Here is an 18,983-nt window from a genome sequence, read left to right as displayed (position 1 = left end):
GGTTTCTTCAGCTCTTCTTCCTTCCCTGTCTAGGCTAGGTGACCTAAAAGAGCGTTGCTCTGGGGAATTTGTGCATCAAGACTTGATCATTGGGTTTTGTGGTTTTTTTAAGGCATAGGCCTTTTCTTTAATAAAGGAAAATTTTCTGTTTCAGATTACCTAGGAACAGTACGATTTGGGGTTATCACAAATAAACATCTTGCGAAACTGGTATCCTTAGTACACTCTGGAAGTGTGTATTTACATAGACATTTCAACACATCACTTGTAAGTATTTTGAAATCACGTTTATATTAGTGCAGTGGTTCTTAACCTTGTTTAGGTCATAGACTTCTTTGAGAATTGGATAAAATCTGTGGACACTCTCCCTAGGAAAGTGCACATGATTTTATATGCAAATTGAGAGTTCTTGCAATCCCACTCTAGAGCCCATGCCCCTGGTTAAGAACCATGCATTAGAGGGATCTTGAATTTAACATCTAGAAATTCCTTGTTTATATCCGTAGGTTTTAGGACAGACTTGTTAGTTTTCCTTCTTGAATGAAATTGCAGAATTATTCTGTTAGAGAATTGTTACTCTGGGCTCATGTTCTCAGAATTTACGCTTCCACTGGGCAATGTTCTTTGTTCCTTGGTTCCATTTATCAAGAGTAGCCATATGACATGCTTTTCTCCTCAGCTGATATAATGGATTTTGAAGTTCTTGTCAGGTCGCAGTGAGAAGTTGATAGCTTCTCATCTCAGAGAGACTTTGTTTACATTGTAGTCTTTGTTCCCTGATTTCATTTGCTTTTGGTGGACCAACCTCAACTCAGCTATTTCTGCGCTGTTGACCTCCTGCTAGTCCTGTGCTTCCACTCTATTTATTGCTACTTCCTCAATCCCATCACTGAGAGTTTTTCTTTTAAGTATTTTTTATCCCATACTTTATTGACAGTGTCAGTGACTTAAAGGTCAAATGAAGACCAGTATCCCCATTCCCAGGGACTTCAACCCTTTAAACCTGTGCTTCCCCTTGGCTCAGCATACAAGTCTTGTGCCTTGTAAGTACAGTTAGGTGCTCTCCAGGGACGTCTCCTTGGCTGCCAGTCAACCTGGCTTCTGCGTATTTCTAGTAGCCCAGATGTTGTGCTTTACTTCTTATAGTTTATATTCCAAAAATCAAATGTATTTTTGTGTTTTCCAGAAAGAAGTGTTTATTACAGTGTTTGAGTATGTTATTTCAAACTGCCATCGTCTCACTTTGAGAATCACTACTGTGATTATCTCTCCGCCACCCACCCACTCTCCTTGTGCCCCTGAGCTCCTTTTAACTTCATCTGCTTTTGCCGTCTGTCATTTTCCTTCATCCTTCTTTTATAATATGCTATATAACCATCATATATCATATTTATAGTAAAGAGTACTGAGGAAGAAAATAAATGGGGAAAAGATAGGACTATGAGAATGACATTGAAAAATATATTGGGTTTACTGCATCAGTTCCATAGTTTTTAAGGCTGGTTGGTTGATTTAGCAGCAGAATTCCTTTTATCAAATGAAATATTATTGAGATACTAAAAAAAAAAAAACAAAACAGCAATGGACATCGTTGTTATGAGGCAATTTAAATCTCTGTGTTGGGAGGGTGGGGTATAAAATACCTCATTTTGTGGAACCCTCCAAAGCACTTTTGTGGGAGTTTTGTTTCAAACCCAGTGATTTATATCATTGAAATTTCAAAAATGATTTTTTTTATTGATACACTTTGGTTATAGAAAAACAAAGCAAAAAATCCAAGTGTCTCTTTTTTTTCATTCTGTACACATAATATATGATCTATGGCCTTGTTCAAGTTCTAGGTCATTTATAGATTTATTCAAACATTTGTTGAGTTTCAGCTCTGTATCAGGAGTTCTTCTAGTCACTTGGGCTACAGGTGTGTAAAACTGATAAAATTTTGCCCTAATGGAAGGTCCATTCCCACCCTTACAAGCTGACTTTTGAGAGGGACCATGGTACAAATATGAATGATCCTTGACTCCATAATTTCTGTTCCCTTAGATATCCATTGATCCTTTTTATAAAGTAATCCAATAACATCTAATAGTTCCCCTTGGATAGGGCGGTAGAGGTCCATGCTGCCAGCAGTAGGCAGGGAGAATTATTTGTTGATCAGCAATCTGTCTAAAGGGAAAAAGATAAGTCACATGATATGAATGTCACCTCTTGCAACTGCTTTTGCTTTTTCCAGCCACTTCTGAGGGAATGCTCTGTCTCGAGAAGTTGAGCCAGGTTTTAGCTGCATAAGTAGGAGCAGGTCATGTCACAACTCTAAGCCTGATTTTCCTCACCTGTGAAGTGGTGGGATTCATTGAGCCTCTTGAGGACAGTGCTTTATGTGCTTTGATCCTGCCTTGCCTTTTATCCTCTGTGTGTTTCTCCTTCACAGGTCTTTCCCAGGGAGGTCATTAACTACACAGCTGAGAACATCTATAAGTGGGCCTTAGAAAACCGAGAGACGCTCCTTCGATGGCTGTGGCCACATGGTGGAAAGAGTCTCCTGCTGAATAATGAACTGAAGAAAGGACCAGCCCTTTTTTTATTTATACCTTTTAATCCCTTAGCTGAAAGTCATCCTTTAATAGATGAGGTAAGAGTCCTAATGTTAAGATTCATAAGGAGTAGGAAAACCTCATTCACTTGGAATTCTCTCATTCTGTATTCAGAATAATTTGCCGTGGTAGCTGAGCGGTTGCCAGGAGTGGCAGCTGTGTTCCTACAGTATAACTCCTTTCTCCTATAAAGGAACAGGAGAGCCCATGCCTAGGATAGGATCCACCAAAGGCTCTCTAGGATGGAGAAGTCTGAGGATGGAGAGGGCTAAGGTCTGGATGAGTTGGAGGGGACAGGGAAGCCAAATCATGCCTCTCCAGTGAAGGACCATATGTCTGTCTTCCGTCAGTGATTTATGTTGGGAATGGGATAGCGGGAATGGACGGTAACACAGGCAGGGTTGAGTGTGGCCTAGGAGATGGTATTGTCATGAGGGTTTGGCCAGACTGCTGGCCCTGGCCATTCTCAACCCAACAGCCAGGAGCAGCAGGGCTGACATTAGGATCCCTTATTTTTCTAAACCTTTCCTGTCATGCAGATAGCCAGAGTCTGCCCCCTCCCTCCTGCCTTTTCTGACTCCTCTGGTATACTCACTTTATCTGAGCATGAGTTTATTTTATACATGGATCATTTGGAGCCACTTAGAGCAGTAACAATCAGCAGAGAGTGCCTGGGTTTGCTAAATTGGATTTACTGGGAGTTTTATTTTTTTCCTTCCCTCAAGGATCCTTTAATTTGGCCAAAACCAATTTCAGACAGGGACTGTACCACCAGCCGGGTTAACGAGACACTGCCACTATCCAGCCTCTCTATATGAGCTTAATGGTCTGCCTAGAGGGAATGGGGAGGCAGGGTTCTTGTCTAGCCAGGCCCTTCACTTTGTTAAAGTTATTGTCCCTGCTAGGGGGCATTCTGAATGTTTGTTGCTACCCTGGCTTAGGGGAAGAAAGAAGAGAGAAATGAAGTAGATTTGATTAGGGAGGACTTGAAGTAATAAGACTTAATTTCTTTAGAAAATCTTCATTATACATTTTATGAACTGAGACACTGTTCCAAATTACTAGGCCTTTACAGCGTCTAATATTAAGAACTTTAAAACTCTTTATAGGCAAGGTGGGATTTTCAAGCAAGGTATGGGTTTTTACTTTAACTGTTAAAGTTTCCTTCTGGAGAATTTTATCTTGTCTGATTTGGGCATGTCAGGGTCCTGGGTGGGGTGCTATTTTGTGACCAGAGCCCAGTTCCTCTGTTCAGGCAGTCGTGGTTGGATTGAGGCACCTGGTGTGAGGGCACTTGCTTTCTAGCGTTTTGCTCCTGGCTGAATGTTTTTTCCCCATTTCCCCTAACTCCTCTGCCTATGGCCAGGCCTTCTGTTTATTACAGTTTTGCCGGTGGCTCCTTTCCTCAGGGCTCATAGTGTTCCTGGAAGGTGAATGGGTTCCTTAGACCTGTGTGGTTGAGGTTGCTGAAAACCAGACGACATCTTAGCAGTGTTAGAGATTACCTGGCAAGTATAGTTTTCTGTGCAGTACCGTTCCCTCTTTATTTCAGATCAGTTTAGCACATGTTTACTGAGCACCATGTCAGGGAGCTACAGGGTAGAAGGTGGAGAAGACACAGCCCTGGTCTCATTGTCTCAGAGGCTTGTCCAATAGGGGAGCAAGAGCCTGCTTATAAATCAAGGCAGAGGAAGTTTAGCTCCAGGCCTGGGTCAGGAGGAATTGAAGGAGAGGACTATGTCCCAAGAAGCTGGGGACTAAGCAGGGGAGAGGTTGGGAGAGGCTGTGGGAGGGACAAATATTTGAGAGATCCCTTCAGTACTGGCCAGAGTCTTGATGAGTTGAAAGAAACGTATGAGAAAGAACAGCTTGAGCAAAGGCACAGGGGTGGGGAAATTGCAGTAGGTTTAGGTTTCAGGAACTAGTACAAGTTGTATGGTCTCCATAAATGGCCTTTTGGAGAAGACTGGGGCATGGGGATTGTGGGGGGGGGGGACTTTGGAAGAGGCCCTTGGGTGCTTCTTGAAGGATTTTAGCATTCATTGTAGCTACCAAAGTCTCACTGATACATCAGCAGAGATGTGTGTTACTATTATTAGAGTTTTCCTGGCAGCAGTGTTCCAAAAAGTGAGAAGTAGTAAGACCCTGAACTTGGATGGTGGCGGTGGGGATGGGAAGAGGGGAGTCTGGCCAGGGAAATAGTGACACACTGACTAGAAGTCACTGGTTCTAAACTCATCGGCTTCTTGAACACAAAATAATTTAAGCCTTAAATCCTTCTTTTTCCATTACCGCCTTTAGGCTTAACTTTGGGCAGACAGCTGAGGAAGGTTAGTTACATGGTAAAAGAGTAAAGGTCATTGCAGAGTGAGGGTAGTAGAGTTAGGGGCTTGCCAAGCAAGGAAATTTGGAGCAGCTGTAGAGGGGAATTTGATGGGGGTCAGTAGGAGACAGCAATATGGTGGCCACACTGTGAGGCCCAGTCCAGGACCAGACAGCTGCTCTTACACACGTGCCCACTCTGCCCACATAGGAGAGCACAGCTTGCCCTGCACACAGCGTTAGGCCATGGCCCCTGGTGTCTCTTAGAGTTCTAGAGAGGTCATACGGCATCTCAATGTGCTTATCAAACGAGGTGCTTCCCACAGCCAGCAGAGTCTGTGTGACTTGTTTTCATCTTTAACAGTCCTGCTTTGAGGCATTCATAGTCAATAAGTCTGGTAAGCAAAGGCATGGTTTCTTGTTCAGACTTAAAAATTTCTCTGGCTAAAGAACTGTAATGAAGCCCTGGCTGGTGTGGTTCAGTGGACAGAGGGCCGGCCTGTGAACCAAAAGGTCACTGGTTCGATTCCCAGTCAGGACACATGCCTGGATTGTGGGCCAGGTCCCCAGTTCAGTGCATGTGAGAGGTAGCTGATTGATGTATCTCTCCCACATTGATGTTTCTCTCCCTCTCTTCCTTCCTCCTCTCCCCTCTCTCTAAAAGTAAATAAATAAAACCTTAAAAAAAAAAAGAAATGGAACAAAGCAGTTAGGGTGCAAACATTTAAAGTCACTTGCCAAATATTCCTTATTAGATCACATGAAATTAAATATGACATCAAGGGATTTATGTACAGGATGGAACTTGAGCTGCATTTTCAAAACTTCCTGTTATGTAAAAGGAATATAAAAGTAAAAAATGGTTCACTTTATAGGAAAAAATAAGAATTCCTTATTCTTCAAGAGCTTTATACAAGATATTTTCTTTTTTAAAATATATTTTATTCATTATGATAATACAGTTGTCCCAGTTTTTACCCTGTTGCTCCACTCAGTATCTCCCATTCCCTCTGGCAATCCTCCATCCTTAGATCATGTCCATGGGTCATGCATATAAGCTCTTTGGCTTCTCCATTTCCTATACTGTTCTTAACATCCCCCTATCTATTCTGTACCTACCAATTTGTACTTCTTAATTCCTGCACTTTTTCCCCCATTCTCCCCCTTCCTGCTCCCAAGTGATAACCCTCCAGATGATCTTCATATCTATGATTCTGTTTCTGTTCTGCTTGTTTGCTTAGTATGTTTTTTAGATTCATTTGTTGATAGTTGTGAATTTATTGCCATTTTAATTTTTGGAATTTTGATCTTTTTCCTTTTCCTAAGTCCCTTTAACATTTTATATATTATAGAGATGATGAACCTATTTAGGTTTACCTTGTCTGGGAAGCACTTTATCTGCCTTTCGATTCTAAATGATAGAGCTTTGCTGTAAGTGCTTTGTTTTCATCACTTTGAATACTTCTTGCCAGTCCCTTCTAGCCTTCCAAGTTTCTTTTGAGAAACCAGCTGACAGTCTTATGGGAACTCCTTTGTAGGTAACTATCTGCTTTTCTCTTGCTGCTTTTAAGAGTCTCTCTTTATCTGTAGCCTTTGCCATTTTAATTATGATTTGTCTTAGTGTGGTCCTCTTTGTGTCCATCTTGTTTGGGCTTCTCTGTGCTTCCTGGACTTGTATGTCTATTTCCTTCACCAAAGTAGGGAATTTTTCTTTCATTATTTTTTCATCTAAGTTTTCAATTTCTTACTCTTTCTCTTTTTCTTCTGGCACCCCTACAATTAGAATGTTGGTACATTTGAAGTTGTCCCAGACACTCCTTAGCCTATCCTTATTTATTTATTTATTTTTTGATTCCTTATTCTTCTTACTGTTCTGATTGAATGCGTTTTTTTCATCCTTATGTTCCAAATCATTGATTTGATTCTCGGCTTCATCCCCTCCACTGTTGGTTCCCTGTAAATTTTTCTTTATTTTACTTAATGTAACCTTCATTTCTGCCTTGGTATTTTTTATGCTGTTTAAGTACCCAGTGAGTTCCTTGAATATCCTAATAACTAGTGTTTTGAACTCTGCATTTGATAGATTGCTTATCTATATCTTGTTTAGTTCTTTTTCTGGAGTTTTGTCCTGTTCTTTCATTTAGGACATATGTCTTGGTCTTCCTGTGTTTGGCAGCCTTCCTGTGTTTGTTTCTATGTATTAAGTAGAGCTGCTTTAACTCCCTGTCTTAGTAGCATGACCTATTGTAGAAAAGTGCACTGCTAAATTGTATAGGGCAGAGCCTTAGGTAATTGCCAGGACGGGGCAATCCATGCAAATCAGATTGATGGAGTCTCTGATATGGTGTCGTTGCCCTGTGGCTCAGTGTGAGGGAGGACTCAGAAAAGGGACAGTGCTGCTGCCTGTTCTCTGGAGTTTTGTCTGGGAGGAGGCTGTCCCCTGGCACTTGCCCTGATGTCAGACTCTTCAGTTTCTCCCTGTATGCCACTTGGACCCTTCCGGCTGATGCCCTGGTGCTGGAGCCCAGAGGGAGTGAGTCTGTGTAAGGCCTAAGTCCATCGTGGGCCTTTTTAGAAGAGATGCCTAAGAATCCCATAGTTTCTTCCGCCTCCCCAACCCCCACTGGTTTTTGCAGCCAGAAGTTATGGAGACATAGCTTCCTGGCATTGGAACCCTGGGTTGGGTGTTCTGGTGTGGGGCTGGGGTCTCTGGCTCCTGGGGTGTCCCTCATATTTATCCATCACATGCGGATGTGGGACTGCCCATTCTGCATCTCCACTTCTCTGCATCTCCATTTCTCTTGCCTGGTCCCTGGGCCCTTTAAGTGCAAACCTTCCTACCCATCTGGATGAATGTGACTTTTTTAATGCCTTGGTTGTTGAACTTCCATACAGCTTGATTTTCTGATAATTCTGGGTGATAGTTGCTTTGTAGTTTAGTTGTAACATTTGCAGTGGTTGTGAGAGGAGGGGAGCCATGTTAACTTACACCTCCATCTTGACCAGAAGTCAAAATATATTCTTCAGTAAAAAAATATCTTTGATAAGCCTTCTTTGTTTGTGAGATAAGAATGAAAGAGATGAAGATTTTTTAATGTAATTTTGCTGTCCTTAATATGCTTGGACTTTTTGTAAAAAACTATAGTAAATACTTAAATTTGGGGTTTTGGGGGGGATATGGGAGACAGTGGTAATGTACTATTGTATCTTTGAATGTAAAGCAGTACCAAGATGGAGCCAGAGGGCAGCTGGGCTCTTTATGGATTGTATAGGCTGGACCTTGTTAGTATAGTGTGCTCTCAAGAGTCTTATCCAAAAAGGACTAAGAAGTTTATGTGTGGGGAAGAAACAAAACATATCATCTAAAGTGACCTTTTTTATGCCCAAGGACTATTCAAATTATTTATTTTTCTGTACAAATGCATATGTCTTGAATTAACTCTCTCTATAAATATTGTATGTTGTAAAATTTGGGGTTTTTTTGAAATTGGAAAAGCAGTCATTAAATGGATCTCTCTCTCTCTCTCTCTCTCTCTCAATCTCTCAATAAAATAAAAGCCTGAGTGGCTTAACATTTTAACTCACTGTAGCAAGATTCGATCCAAGTTAGCATATGATTCTGTTTTATAGGGTAAATACATTTTGAATTATAATGACTTCTTCGTCTTTCTCATGAAGATGGGGTGAGTAGTGGGTGGTGAAAGATACCAGTTTGGAAATGGAAGAGTCTTGGAATAAAATGTAAATTTAAATGGCTAATACTGATCTCAGGGTAAGCAGTTAATTCCACCAGGAAAAGGGAATGTGTACATTACCCTGAGATGCCACTTGTTTTACCAGGTGTTTACTGAGCATTTGTTTTGTGCCTGGCTCTGTACTAGACTCTGCAGTAAGTAGGATAAATCCAATGTGGTCCCTGCTCATGAGGATTCATAGCTTGTGAGGAGCAGACACACAGAAGATACTCTGGGAAGGGCTTCTGGGACCTTGAAGAGAGAGAACCCAACTCTTTCGGGGTAGGGGTTGGAATAGCTTTACTGAAGTAGCCACCCTGGTGTTGTCTTAATGAGGTTTGTCAGATGGAGGAGCTCCTGACCAAGCCTCCAGAGGCATGGCATTGTGAGAAGGCCTGGAGTGGTCTAAAGCAGGTGGGATGGCACTGGAAAGGCACACGTAGGCTGATTGTTTTAGATTTTTCTGCTACAGGTAATAGGGAGCTATTGAATGCCCTTTGTCAGAGGAGTCTCAGGCTTAGGGTTGTATGTTTAAAAATAAGTGGTCACAATATGGAGGCTCAGTTAAAGGCAGAGGTGAGAAAATGGTGGTCTCTGACCCTCAAGGGCCTGAATTGGGACAGTGGCCATGGGGATGCAAACGAGGGGCCTGCTTTACCAAACAGAAGTCAGAGCTGTTTGGATTTGAGGCCTGTGGTGATGCAGAGGAGAAATTGAGGGTCAACTGATTTTTCCAGTTTGGTGATGCCCTTTTTCCTGAAGAGGGTGGACACAGGAGGAGGAAGAGGTTATGAGGAAAGGCAATATGGATGGGTATTTGTTGGAACAGAATGTATTCGTAGCTTATGAGGCATGAATTTATTTGAAAACATATATGGCATGAAATAATTTGATCCACTCATTAAATATTCAGGAAATTTTTAGACTATTGGTTTAGATGAAAAAAGATACCATCATATGGACGCGTTTTACAGATTGTAAAGGAAAATGCATTCAACTGGGAATTGAGATTTAAATTCTGTTCCTGGTTTTTCAGCACCTTGGATGTATATTGTGGGGGTGAGCCACTTCACCCTTCCAGACTTCATTCTTGTCATATGATAGGCTAAGACATCTACCCAAAGACCAAATTGTTGGTTCACTATTTGTTAAAAGAATGATATGTTCTGAAGAATAATCCAAGCCTTTTTATTAATAGATTTTGGTATGACCGCTTTCTGTTTGACACGGTGCTTCTGGCCAGGGTTCCTCCTTATGAATCAAATTAGGATGATTTCCAGGCCTGATAGCTACAGGGTCTCTCCCTCGGTCATCCTCATGCCTCTCATGCACTCCGCCCTGTGTTTCAGATCACCGAAGTGGCCTTGGAGTACAACAACTGTCACGGGGACCAGGTGGTGGAGCGGATCCTTCAGCACCTGCGGCGAGTAGATGCCCCAGTGTTCAAGTCTCTGGCATCTGAGCCCCCAGCCCAGCTGCTGGACCCACCGCGGATAACGGTGTCACCCTGCTGCAACACCGTGGTGCTGCCCCAGTGGCACTCCATCTCCAGGACCCACAATGTCTGTGAACTATGTGTCAACCAGACGGCCGTGGGCATTAGGCCAAGCTCGGTCAGCGTGCCACAGTGCAGCTTTCTTGAGATGGCAGCAGCGCTGGATTCTTTCTACCTCAAGGAGCAGGCCTTTTATCATGTGATATCAGATAGCATGGAGTGTAGCAATTTTCTGAGTTCCTACAGCCCTTTTAGCTACTACACTGCATGTTGCAGAACCATAAACAGGGGTGTGACAGGCTTAATTGATTCTGAACCAGATGGCTTCAAATCCCCAAACATTGCATTTTCTTCCCTTGAGAAGGAATGTGAGGTTGATACCCCAGGCTCCATTCCTCACATTGAGGAGAACAGACATATCTTTCCTGAAGTGGACATGAACAACACAGACTTCACAGGCCTGAGCTGCAGAACCAACAAGACCCTGAACCTCTACCTTTTGGATTCAAATTTGTTTTGGTTATATGCAGAAAGGCTGGGTGCTCCTAGCACCACTCTGGTGAAAGAATTTGCTGCAATTGTTGATGTCAAAGAAGAGTCTCACTATATCTTGGATCCAAATCAAGCTCTTATGAAGTTCACCCTAGGTACTATAGACACTTTACTTCCCCAAGCAGAATAAGTTTGTGTAATTTCATATAGGCAGCTTTTACCTAGGGGAATCTCATTACAGTTGGTCATGGGCTTTATTTGAAATATTTATGCTGCAGTTGGTCATAACTTAGAAGAAGCTAATTTTGTCTATTAAATGAAACAAATTTTCTAACTCCAAATTTTGGGTAAGTTTGTAACTTAGCCCTTGGAGGGTAAGCGTCAGATGTTCCACATTGGCAGCGTCTGTCACATTTGTAAGGTAGGGAAAGCTGCAGTTGGGAGCCTGGCCACTGTGATGGAGAGCCCTTCTGGTGTGCATGTCCCAAGGGGCTGAAGAGTGTGAGCCCTAATAGCAGCTTTTTTTCTCAAGGAACTTAAACAGAAAGCAGTGAAACAAACCGCCTGTCTTCCTGTTTTGTCTCAGAGATTTAAATGTATGTGTCATGGCCTAATTTGTTATGTTGCTGTTTTTTTATAAGAGTTGGGAAATGTGGAAATGCTGCTATGACCTTGGGTACCTAGATTGAAACAACTTAGTGTCAGTTTGCAAACCAGCAAAAAAACACTTTTTTGCTGGGTAAGACCCCATTGTAGGAGAGATTGCCTTTGGGGCTGCTTGGGGGTTGGCAGCTGCAGTATCTAACTCACACTGCCCCATTCCCAGGATTTTGCTGACATCCTTGATGTACACATAAGAAAGTGAGAATTCAAAAGCCATGTTAGTTCAACCTCATTGGAAACATGCAGAAAGTCATTGTTTGCCGAATGGAGACAGGGGAATTTGGTAGGGAAGGAAACCTTTTGTTTTCAAGTTTTACAAAGTATGACAACAACAGTAAACTCAGAGCCCCTAAGTAACAGTCCTTCTAGCTGTCTTTTTTTAAGTCTAGGCAAAGCTTCTTTCCTAAATTAGACATATTTGAAAAGGCTTATGTAAATATTGATTTTGTTCTATATCAAATTATATATTATAAACACAAAGGCTCCTGAGTATTTAAAGGACCCTGTGACCAGTCACTTTATGAAGTGCATATTCTATTAATTTTACTAATTGCTCCTAATTCATGTTTTCTAAAGTTAGATTTTGGTGTATTGAGTTTTAAAATGAAATAAGTCTGTATTTTTTAAGTAAGGGTTTACTGGATTTTCCTGAATTCTGTTCAGTTATACTCAGGCACTCAATGAGTTCATAATGTGTTCACTTTGAATTTAAGTGTAATCGAAAAAAGCCTTCTTAAGATTTCTTTTCATCTTTGTCTCTATTCTGAAACATCCAGCTCAGTTCTTTGTCCTATAGCTGGTGACAAAATGTGTAAGGGTCCTTATTTAAAAAAAAAAAATCTACTGGGTGTCATTGTCAGTTTTGAGTGTTGACTCTTAAGTCAGCTGTCTTTGGGGAAGTCTCAGAATTTAGGCCTCATGCAGATTAGGAAATAATTCTTCATTTAATGTTTCAAAAACATAGCCAACAAAGTGTTTCTCAGTGCTGGTAATGAATTCTCTTTAGTATTCACATGACATTCTACACTTCCTCTCCCTCTGCAGAACATTGCATTGTTCTTTAGGACCTCAAAATGGAGAGAGTTAGTGAAAGAAAAAGAAGGGAAACTCAGATTATTGCTGCTTTAGATAATACAGTGGCATTTGCGGGGAGGGTAATGTTGGTTCAAGTTAGGTTTTTGGATTATTTATGGGTTTTTAAGTGCTTTTCTGCTAAATATAATTGAGTTTATTTTTCTAACATTTTAAGAAAGAAACTTGAAGAACTTTAGTAAAGGAAACAAAAATCATAGCTCTTTGTCCACAGATTAATTAGTATTATATACCTAATACATTATAGTAGAGTGGTGCAATTATTGCATTTATAGTTATACTTAAAGGTCTTAGTATTGTAGGTTGAAATCTCTTAAAAGATTGTGGCGTGTTGTTATTTAAGCAATCTCTGGTGTCTATTTGTGGACCAATCTTGTTAGGATAAAAACAGAATTGCATTCCCAGTCTGAATATCAGGGCATCTAACAATGCATGGTGTCTTGTTATCTAAATTACTGCCTGCCGAGTTATACCACCAAGGCTAAAACCTGGTGCCACCCTGGGCAGCTTTGTTCAGTGTTTTGCATGTAGGTGAAGTGTTAAAAATGTGAGCCTGTGAAGCCATCCCAATTTTTAAAAGGTAGAGTTTAAAGTAGGCCAGCTACTTTCCTTTTACTTAGAGAAGAGTTGATCTCATTTTCTCTTTATTTTTAGAGTCTTTTATTCAAAACTTCAGCATCCTCTACAGTCCCTTGAAAAGGCATCTTATTGGAAGTGACTCTGCCCAGTTCCCTTCTCAGCATTTAATCACTGAAGTGACAACTGATACCTTTTGGGAAGTAGTCCTTCAAAAGCAGGTACGGAATCATGAGAGAGGCAAAAATCAAGCCATCTATCTCTATTAAATTATTTCTAAAGCTGTAATTCTTGGGGTAAGCAGTTGGTTTTGATGTACAGAAGATCAACTGCATGACAATCTTATTACAGAACATGTGTAAATTACATGTGGTTTTCTAATTGTAAAAAGTCCTTAAGAAAGCAAAGCACATAATTGGAAAAATCCAAAGATCAATTTTTTCACTATAACGTATATAAGTAGCATTTATTGCGTGTCTACTGGGTTCTAAGCAGAGTGATGGCCTGAGGAACTGTTTCCCAGGCACCAGTCACAGCCATCTCCCCCTTCCCACAGGATGTTTTGCTGCTTTATTATGCACAGTGGTGTGGCTTCTGTCCATCCCTCAATCACGTCTTCATCCAGCTAGCTCGCCTCCTGCCAGCAGATACAATCACTGTGGCAAGGTAAGGAAGCCTGTTCTATACAGCACCTTGGGCTGTGTTCTTGACTTCACTCTTTCTTATAACTTAGCCATATGGTTTGCAAGGGTCTGCCTATTTTTCATCAACCATAGAGAAGATTTGGTGGAATTTTATTGTCAGCTTAAAGTCGTGAGCAAAACCTCATTGAAACCAAAGATTGCCAGATGAATTCTGAATGTTTTTTCCATGATGTAGAGTGTGTTTATCCCTGACTGAATTCATAGGAGGGTGAGTGCAGTTCTGTGGGAGCAGTGCTGACCTGGTGGCTAGAACAGCCCCCTGGAGTGGCCAGCTTCCTGTAATACCACAGGAAGGGTGTCTAGGAGTTGCATACCACTGGGGCCTCGGCCCAGTTAAAGGGGCCAGTCCCAGATGTGCTGCCAGCTGGCCCTGGGACCTAGAGTAAATTTTTCCACCAGGCCTTGTTTTTCTCCTCATTCATAAAATTAAAAGGAAATACTGGTTGATAGCCACGTTCTAGTTTTGTGATTCTGTGAATACTGCATGTGGGTTCTTTAGTAAACAAAAATTTTAAATCACTGTTGTATAAAAACAAGGCTCAAATAAAGAGTTTTTTGATAAGGTAATGAGCAGTTTGGGGAAAAAATTACTTAGATATATCTCCCCCCACCTCCACACACCAAATCCTCCAGATAGATTAGAATGAAATATAAAAGATCAAATCATAGAAAAAAATAGAAGATAGATTATTGGATTTGCTATTTCCTTTGAGAGATGGAAATTTTCCAGAGTAGAGCAGTTTAAAAAAATAGTGAAAGAAAAATGAATAAATTCCACTAGAAAAATGTGCAATGAAAATAAATAAGGAAAACAAACTATAAAAGGGTAAGAGTTGTATTTTATGACATATATGAGGTCTGTCCAGAAGGTATCCAGCCATGTAATATGAAAAATAGCGACATTTATTGAAGAAAATACAAGAAACATTGTACATAGGACAGTGACGCCTTAGTCCCCTTCACAGTAGGCACCTTGGGTCCTCTCACAGTTCTCCCAATTGCCATCAGCTGCCTCATCATATTTTCCTGAATATCATTGACGGTTTGAAATCTCTTCCCTTTCTAAGGTGATTTTAGTTTTGGAAAAAGCCAGAGTGGCCTGGTGCCAAATCTGGGCTATGGGAGGGCTGAGTCACGTGTGTGATTTGATGTTTCGCCAAAAAACTCTGCACTAGACATGATACATGAGCAGGCACATTGCCATGATGAAGCTACCAATCACCAGTTAACCATAGCTGCAGACTTCTGAATCCTGTGAACAGTTTCCATGGAGGAATGTTGAAGCTTAATGCAAAATTTGATGCAGATTCATTGCTCTGCTTGCTCAGGCATTTTTGAATGCAGTGGCCACACAGTACACATGCTCACTCAACAGCACCGGCTGCTCCCACTGACTAGTGCAGTGGAGTCATTGTTCACGCATGCTGCAGATTCCAGTCCACTCCCCTTGACTGCCAGGTTACATCAATGTGGCACAAATGTTCTTGTTATATTATTATGTCTGGACTTTCTTGGGACAGAGCTTGTATATTTCACCTCTCATGTGCTGTAAGTGCTGATTTAGAGACAAATTTGAGGAGTTACAGTGCTGAGAGATTTTTATATGTACATATTATGACTTAATCTCCAGAACATACAGTGAAACAGCTATGAGTATCATTCTCTTTTTTACTGAGGATGAAACTGAGGTACAGAAAGATTAGGTAACTTGCCTAGAGTCACACAACCTGTAAGTGAGGGACCAGGATTCAGAATAAGGTGTTCATACTCTAGACCCTGAAAAATTAGAATGGTTTAAGATGCCCTGGCTGGTGTGGATCCATGGATTGAGCACTGGCCTGCGAACTAAAGGGTTCCTGGTTTGATTCCCAGTCAGGGCACATTCCTGGGTTGTGGGCCAGGTCCCACAACCAGTGGGGAGGCACACGAGAGGCAACCACACATTGATGTTTCTTTCCCTCTCTTTCTCCCTGCTTTCCCCTCTGTATTAAATAAATAAAATCTTTTTAAAAAATTAATTGATTGATTGATTGATTAAATGGTTTAAGAAACTCCTGAAAGGAAACTGGTTTGTACAATGGAGTAGTCTTCAGCTTTAAAAACAAGGGAATTCTGACAAGTGCTTCATGAGTGAACCTTGAAGCCAATAATGCTATGTGACATAAGACACAAAAGGATATATGCTGCATGGGTTTTGAGACACCTAGAGTAGTCTGATTTGTAGAGACAAAGTAGAGTGTTGGAGGTCAGGGGTTGCAGGGGAGAGAATGGGGAGGTAATGGGTAGAGTTTTGTTTTGCAAGATGATGTTGCACAGCAGTGTGAATGCACTTAATACCACTGAACTGTATGTACACTTAGAAAGGGTTAAAATTTTAAGTTTATATTACATGGATTTTTATCACAATAAGAAAAAATTGGAGGGCAGGGTGGAGAAACAGCTGAAAGGGATGCCAGTGTGAAGAAAGAACATGAATAGATTTTTCGTGTAAGAGGAGAGTAAATAAACAACTGGGGAAATTATAATCTAGTAAATGTAAATTAAAACAACAATATGTCATTTGTACTTACTAAATTAACAAATGCTTTTAAGTGACAGAATCTTGTTTTGATAAAACAAAGTGAAATTAGCATAGTCAGATGTAGCTAATAGAATAAGTAAATTGGCATAACAATTTTGGAAACCATTTTAGCAGCATTGTAAGAAATTACAAAAATGGCTATACATTCTTGACCCCATTAATTTCACTTTTGGGAATTAAGGAAATAGGACTTCCAAAGCATGGTAACATTATTTATATCCAACAGTAGATGAATGGTTAAGTAAATTATGGTTGGGCATTTGATGAAATTTTTACCCATTCATTAGAAGAGTGCTTTCCATTCAATTAATTGAAAAGAAACAGGATGAAATACATGGTTAATTTTAAAGTTTGGTCTTTCTTTGAAGTAAAAATCAGGAGGACAAAAGCATTTGATTATAGAACAAAATGTTCAACACCACTTGTTTAAAAAATGGAATTCTAATGTTTTAGGTAAACAGGAGTGGCATTTTATTAGTAAAGCTAATTAGTAAACCATTGTAATTTGGTTATGTCGTTTTTTTTTTAAGCGAATTTCATCTTTTTTGGACAAATGCATGGCACTAATCCAGCCTTCCCCAATGCTTTCTGAAAACTTCTGTCAAGTTAATGAGTCAAAACATTTCCATGTTTTGTATTCAGTATTAGGGAGAGTAGGTCTGTGTGGCCCTCTACTGGTTCCCTCCTTCTAGAATGTTCTTTTAGCTCCATCTGAGCAGCCCCTGGGGGTCAGGTCCCTGCTGCATGTCCTGCTCATACCCAGCTGCAAGAGGAGCCACCACCTAGTTCAACAGTAATTAAACACCGGTTGGTTGGATAATTTAGCACAGATGTCATTTTCTGTATTTACAAAATAAATTTTAAATCTGCTAAGATAAAATACACCTTTTTGGGCCTCCATCCAGAGTTACAAAATATAAAATACAGTATTTCTTTTCTAGTTTTCTTACATCTTCAGAGAGGCTTGATGTATTTTGCACAGTGATTTTTGTTTTTCCAGAGCTAATTCAGGGATTAAAGTTTTTGCCCAGATTTCATCAGGTAGGTAGACTACTCCAGAAGGTGTTAGTGAGGCATTTTTTGGAAAGTTCATTTTTACTTTCAGGACATTACATATCCATCCACTCAGTAAGTGAAGGGGGAAGATTCATGTCCTGGACTTATCGGTGCTTCCTGCATGAGCTATACCCAACTTAAATCTGATGGTGCACTTACTGAGAAGAGGCTGGTTGCAGAGAATGCTCTAGATTCTTTGGTTAAAAATGCTCTAGGTTCTTCAGTTACTTGAGAAGGTTCTTTAGATTGGAGTTTCTTGGCAAGTCTTTTACTTTTTCTGTTCTTTCCATTTTCTAGGATTGATGTATCTCAGAATGATCTTCCTTGGGAATTTATGGTTGACCGTCTTCCTACTATTTTATTTTTTCCCTGTAACAGGTAATGCAGAATTTTTTTCATATTTGGGCAGATGGGATTCTTTTGCTGAAAATGAAGTGTGTTTAAGATACTTCATGGAAGTGAAATGTAAATCATTAGTTATCACTAAACTATTTTGAATAAAATGTATTGTTCAAAAAAATGTGCCATTAGGGACAAAGGTGAAAGGACTTTGGTGTCACAGTACTGATGTGGTGTATTTTTGAAAGAAGTTTCCCCCTCCTAGAGTGTTTTTTACATGAGAATAGGTGTCACCATCAGATCTCATTTGCTTTCTTTGCCTTATGAGCATACAGTGGATGCCAAGATTGACAGAAGAGAGCCCCACATCTCTGTGGGGCAAAACAAGAGGCATCTGTTGAGTCTTACGGAGTGCCTGCCCAAGCTTTCATGTGTGCCATTTCTCATTGAGCCCTGCCCATGACTGCTACCTTGTCCCTCTTGTGCAAGGAGGAAATAGGGGTCAAGGAGCCTTCTCCCCAGGTGTGCAGACTTCTGTGAATGTCTACCACAGGGTTGTCATCTAGATCTCCTCACATTTGTCTGAGTGGTACTCCAAGTTCTGCGATTATTGCAATTTCCCTGAAAGCCCAGCATGCAGGTGCGGGACATTAGCAAAAGGGATGCAAGTTGGCAATTAGTGAGTGTGGATGCAGATGTTTTGGTAGAAAGAGAAATTAACTGTTGGACTTTCAAAGCCAATAAACCAGATGTTCTCTCCCTTTTTACAGATTCCATTTTGTTTTTAAAAGGGTGGGTCCTTGGTTACCCAGTCACATGTCTTTCACAGTATCTTTACTGGGGAAAAGCATTTGCTGGGTTATTTCAGCGAGGGCTCTAACTCATATGTGGCATTTACTGTTTTAATTTCCTGCACTCACTTATACCATTTATTGCAGCCACTACTATTTTTTTGTGTTTCGCCAGGAGAGTGCTTCCTTCATATATATTGAATCATTTCCTTGTTTTTTCCTCTTTATCGCAAAGAATTTTTTCTGGACTACTTCCTGTGGTAGTAGGGTCTTGTCAAGTCACACACTGGAAATAGTGTGACTCTCCCTTCTATTGCTGATTGTGTCATGATGAGCCTTTTTCTTTTTAAGATTTAAAGAGCCACACAGTCATGGAATTGTGGACAATAACATTAGCAGTTTCATCTGTGTGGGACAGAAGATGGGCATGAAGTTTAATAAGACATAATTTTGGAATCCAAACACAGCCTTAGAAAAGTATAAAAGTCATAACATCCAGCACTGGCCTTTGCATAAAGAAGATCTCAGCAACTAGAATCCATGA

General features: G+C 40.6%; 1 protein-coding gene across 1 annotated transcript in view; it reads left to right on the top strand.

The window, feature by feature from the left end:
- Nucleotides 1-18,983, top strand: part of TXNDC11 (thioredoxin domain containing 11) — a 55,675-nt gene that overhangs the window by 32,957 nt on the left and 3,735 nt on the right. The window contains exons 6-11 of the mRNA XM_054589581.1: nucleotides 155-267; nucleotides 2,432-2,632; nucleotides 10,000-10,792; nucleotides 13,047-13,189; nucleotides 13,525-13,634; nucleotides 17,607-17,687. Coding sequence (XP_054445556.1) covers nucleotides 155-267; nucleotides 2,432-2,632; nucleotides 10,000-10,792; nucleotides 13,047-13,189; nucleotides 13,525-13,634; nucleotides 17,607-17,687 — 1,441 coding nt within the window. The remainder of the gene's footprint in view (nucleotides 1-154; nucleotides 268-2,431; nucleotides 2,633-9,999; nucleotides 10,793-13,046; nucleotides 13,190-13,524; nucleotides 13,635-17,606; nucleotides 17,688-18,983) is intronic.

Source organism: Pteronotus mesoamericanus, unplaced genomic scaffold (assembly GCF_021234165.1).
Source record: "Pteronotus mesoamericanus isolate MK-2021 breed Mesoamerican mustached bat unplaced genomic scaffold, CSHL_Meso_final scaffold_167, whole genome shotgun sequence".
Taxonomy (NCBI): domain Eukaryota; kingdom Metazoa; phylum Chordata; class Mammalia; order Chiroptera; family Mormoopidae; genus Pteronotus; species Pteronotus mesoamericanus.
This window is presented reverse-complemented; position numbering and strand designations above follow the sequence as displayed.